This window comes from Ammodytes marinus (assembly GCF_949987685.1).
Source record: "Ammodytes marinus genome assembly, chromosome: 6".
Lineage (NCBI taxonomy): Eukaryota > Metazoa > Chordata > Actinopteri > Uranoscopiformes > Ammodytidae > Ammodytes > Ammodytes marinus.
The window spans coordinates 962,088-967,087 of NC_137235.1; the positions used below are offsets into that span (position 1 = coordinate 962,088).

General features: G+C 41.3%; 1 protein-coding gene across 1 annotated transcript in view; it reads right to left on the reverse strand.

Moving 5' to 3' along the window:
• Positions 1–2,149: 2,149 nt before the first annotated feature.
• Positions 2,150–5,000, reverse strand: part of prokr1a (prokineticin receptor 1a) — a gene marked incomplete at both ends in the record, with an annotated part of 9,509 nt that continues 6,658 nt past the window's right edge. The window contains one exon of the mRNA XM_080029848.1: positions 2,150–2,561. Coding sequence (XP_079885974.1) covers positions 2,150–2,561 — 412 coding nt within the window. The remainder of the gene's footprint in view (positions 2,562–5,000) is intronic.

Genomic DNA, 5,000 nt, shown 5'->3' on the forward strand with positions numbered 1-5,000 from the left:
AAGAACAGAGAATCGGAGCCTCGCTCTGATTGGTCAAAGTGTACAGCTCATGTTAACTTTGACCAATCAGAAATCATATACCCCAGCTTTAAGTAGATTTGTGATCATTTTACTGTGTATGTTGGTCTGATTATCTTTCGTTGTTTTAAACACATCCGATGAAAAAAACGTGTATCTTGTATTGATTTCATAATGTTGAGAAAATGGATTTGTACCTCCTATGAGGAACTTTTAAATATTTCTGAAACAGTCTCATTTTTCACTCTGATGATCATATATTACATGTAACAGCAAACCAGACCATCAGTGCAAAGAATGCTATTTTTATATAGTTTTTCTTAATGCCTTTGCTCTGGTCTGAATCCCCGCCAACTCAGACCAAACGTTTTACAGCAGGCAGACTGGAAAAGCCCTGTGTTTATGAACGCTACTAAATCACAGTTTACTTTGCTTCACCGTGGTCATATCACCATTATTCATCTGACATAGTCACATATAAATACATTACCTCATGGCCATGCATCCTGCCTTCTCTCTTTCACTCACTTCCTAAACAAATACATACTAGAATCTAGATAGATAGATGGATGGATAGAAAGATGGATGGATAGATAGATAGATAGATAGATGGATGGATAGAAAGATAGAAAGATGGATAGATAGATAGATAGATGGCTGGATAGATAGATAGAAAGATGGATGGATGGATAGATAGATAGATGGCTGGATAGATAGATAGAAAGATGGATAGACAGATAGACAGATAGATAGATAGATAGATAGATAGATAGATAGATAGATAGATAGACCAAACAACTTTCCTTTTAGTTAAAGTGGTGTTTGATATTTTATTCTTTAAATGCAAAAAACATTATTGAACATTTACGATGATATAAGATACAGACGAATACAAAGTGAAAAGGCGACAGATTGATAAAGTCACATTCGATAAAGACTTCCTCATCATTTTGCTATAATTTATTTACATTGTTACTGTTCAAAACTTAAAGGTGTAGTCAGTGATTCTGGAGAACGCTTGTTGTCAAAACCACTTTTTGTGAAAATCAGTGAATATCTCCTCATGATCCGCTACCTGTCTGTACTGTGTGTGTGTGTGTGCTGGAAAAAAATCCAGTGTTAATACACAGCCTAGGCTCTGTAAACGAGCATGTTGCTAGCTATGGTGGGCCTAACTTGTTTACATACCGGTTTACAGAGCCTGGGCTGTGTATTGACAACAATACATCTCAAAAATCACTGACTCTACCTCTCAGCTGCAGCACCATATCTGTACATTTTAAAGTATCTACGAAGAACTTTTGAATATTTATGAAACAGTCAAATTGTTGCCGTTAGCTTCCGAGCTAGCTTCGGGAAAAGCATTGATCTTTTGCTCATAACACGCTGTTTATATTCCCCACAGCAGTCTGACAATGCCTCGTTCTTAGCAAGACAAAGCATTGGAAGGTAATGGTCTGAGTCAAACTATGAAGCTAATTTATTCACTGATTTTAGTGTTATTTTTAACCGTTAGCCCCCGAGTAGCTTCGCAGTATAGCCTCCATCTTTTGCTGCATTTTTATTGTGAACATGCCGTTTCCATTAGCTTGTGGCTGTCAGTGCATCTGTATGAACATAGTCTTTCATGTAGACAAGGATCGGTCATGTCAAACTGTTCAAAGTGCGGGTGGGCTCCTGCGTTACTAGCACTAACGGCACGGCAAGCTATGGACCTATGGGCAGACGCCAATGGCTTCGCTTCCAGACAGGGGCGGGGGGAGCTCATAGATTGTATATTTACGAGGGGAGCTGCAGCTCGGTTTCAAAAATAGGCCATCGTGAGATTAGCTGAAAATCAGGGTATAGAGGCATACTACAATAAATGATCTGAACGTTTTTTTCAGCAAACAACTAAAGAAAAACGTATTAGGGACCTCTAAGAACATATAATATTGACAGAAAAGGGTATAATATGAGACCTTTAATGCCTTTGTCATGGCTAACCTTCACCCAGGAACAACAGCTGGCGTGGTAAAAACACTACCGCTTTTTTGTCCAAAGGGGGGCGCTAGAATTAACACAAACTCAACATTCCTCGGAGCAGCTTTTTTTTTTTAAATTATCCTAAAAAAAAAAATCTTGTTTATTTTCATCTCATCCGGGCTCCATGCAAATCTTCTGTCACCCTTAGCGAGGACGTCCGTGGCTCCCCTTCATACACCGATTTCGCAGCCACGAAACTGACCAATTTCAGGGGGAACTTACCGGCCTTTTTCAGCCTCTTCCTATTCTTCCGTACACTCATAAAACACAAGGTATTTATGACTCCGTTGCTCATCGCGAGACATTCGATTATGTAGAAAGCAACCAGGGAATTTCTCTCCCGTGAGATGAGCGTCGGGTAAAAGTCGCGGAGCAAAGCAAAGCCGTAGTAAGGCGCCCAGCAGAGGATGTACGCCACCAGAACCAGGATCAACACCACCACTGTTCTCCTGCGACGGTGAAGCCTCTTACGAATCTGTTCTGTCTGGAAGCCGGGCACGTCTTTGAACCACAGCTCCCTGGGAGGGGGGGAGGGGGGGGAGAGAGGGGGAGGAGGGGGGGGGGGGAGGGAGAGAGAGGGGGAGGAGGGGGGGGAGATGGAGAGAGGGAGGGAAGGGGAGAGGGAGAGAGGGAGGGAGGGAGGGAAGGAGGGAGGGGGAGGGGGGAGAGAGGGAGATGGAGGAGAGGGAGAGAGGGAGAGAGGGGGGAAGAGGGAGAGAAAATCTGTAAATAAATCATTCTTCTTGTCCATATCATATTATACATTAGATATTATGTACATCTGTTTGTTATGATATGTTGTTATATTATGTCATAGAGAGAGAGGGGGAGGGAGAGGGAGGGGAGGGAGAGGGAGGGAGGAGAGAGAGGGAGATGGAGATTTTAGTTATTTAAAATGGGAACAGTGCATATTAAAGGTGTAGTCAGTGATTCTGGAGAACGCTTGTTGTCAAAATCACTTTTTGTAAAAAAATAAGCAAATATCTCCCAGTAGGCCTACTGTTTATGTGCTGAAAAAACATCTGGTGTTGATACACAGCCTAGGCTCTGTAAAGGGGCATGTTGCTATCGGAGGCCCCCCTTTGTTTACATACCAGTTTACAGAGCCTAGGCTGTTTATTAAAGAGGACCTATTATACTACTTTTCTGGTCTTAATTTCTTGTTTTACACTGCTATAGAGCAACCTGACACGAATCACATCACAAAAAACTATGTAGATTTTCGGGAAGCTCTTTCTCTTATTTTGGCGATCCAGCATGCCTGTGCTTCGGCAATCTCCGCTCCCCCCCGCCCCCTCCTGTAAACCCCACTCCGTTGTGATTGGTTACCTTCCTTCCGGAACACTTTCAGTGGCAGGAAGCGCGAGCATGGACCTATAAGGGCGCGAGGCAGACGCGAGCAAGGAAGTGACAGCATTACTATACATGGAAACATCCGCGTGGTGACGACCCAAGGTTACATGCGACGTCACACGGTTACAAAGGGTTAGACCGCTCTGAACACGTGACTTCTCGACTGGCTAGAATAGTGTTTAGTGCTCTGCACAGACACCCCAGACGGTCAGCAGGGAATACGTCAAAATGCATGTAAGTCATTATTTGATAATTTAGTATGGTTAAGCATGACTATGAATCATCATAACAACGTTTATAGGTCATAAAAGTCAAAAAGCATCATAGGTCCTCTTTAACATTGTATTTTTTTCTGCGCACAAGTCATTTTCCTTTATTTATTCTGGAAAGATCAATTGAGGGGTGACCCTCTTTTACAATGACGTCGAGTTAGTACAGATACACAATATACAATGAGAATACACAACAAGCTTTACAAAGAGACAACAACAACTAAAACATTCAGATCAATTGAATAAAGCAGAACAATAGCCTGATTAAAACAGTTACAAGTGTAGAGGGGCTGATTCAAAATAATAACTTTAAATTGGTTAACAGTTATGAGTGTATTTATTTTAATTTGATGTTGTAGGCTGTTCCAGGAGTCAGGGGCACTGTGGCTAAAAGCAGTTTTACCAAGGTCAGACCGGGCGTATGGAACATATAACATGAGCATTTCAGTTGAGCGGGTTTGATAAAGCCCATCTGAAATATGCAGCATTGTTGTCAAATAGAGTGGTAGCTTTCCGGTCAGGGCTTTATATATAAAAATATGCCAATGTGCGTCACGTCTCTCTTTAAGGGAGGACCACCCAACCTTTTCATATAAAACACAATGGTGTGTGTCATAAGCATCTCCTGTGATGAACCTTAAAGCAGAGTGAAAAACTGAGTCTAGGAGTTTAAGACATGAATGAGATGCATGCCGGTAAACCACATCACCATAATCAAGGACAGACATGAAAACTGCCTCAATAATCCTTTTCCTACTGAACAACGGGAAGGTAGCTTTATTCCTATAAAAATATCCAATCTTTTGTCGCAGACGACAGACAAGATTTTTTATGTGAAATGTAAAAGATACTTTTTCATCTATCCAGATGCCGAGATACTTATATTCAGTGACTCTTTCAATTTGAGATCCATTATTTGTATGAATATTAAGATCATTAAAATGTATAGTTTTTGCTCTGGAGAAACACATATATTTTGTTTTGTCTGTATTTAGAACAAGCCTGAGGTCCACTAGACAGTCCTGCAGAGTGTTAAAAGAGCTCTGTAGGTTCTGAACAGATTGATGGACCGAATCAGAAATGCAATACAGTACAGTGTCGTTAGTAACAAGTAACGGATCATCAGGAGATATTCACTGATTTTGACAACAAGCGTTCTCCAGAATCACTGACTCCACCTTTAATGCACTTAAAAATCCTAACAAACAAACAAACACAAACACACACACACACACACACACAACCTGAGCAAACAAACACACACACACAAACACACACACACACACACAACCTGAGCAAACAAACACACACACACACACACACACACACACA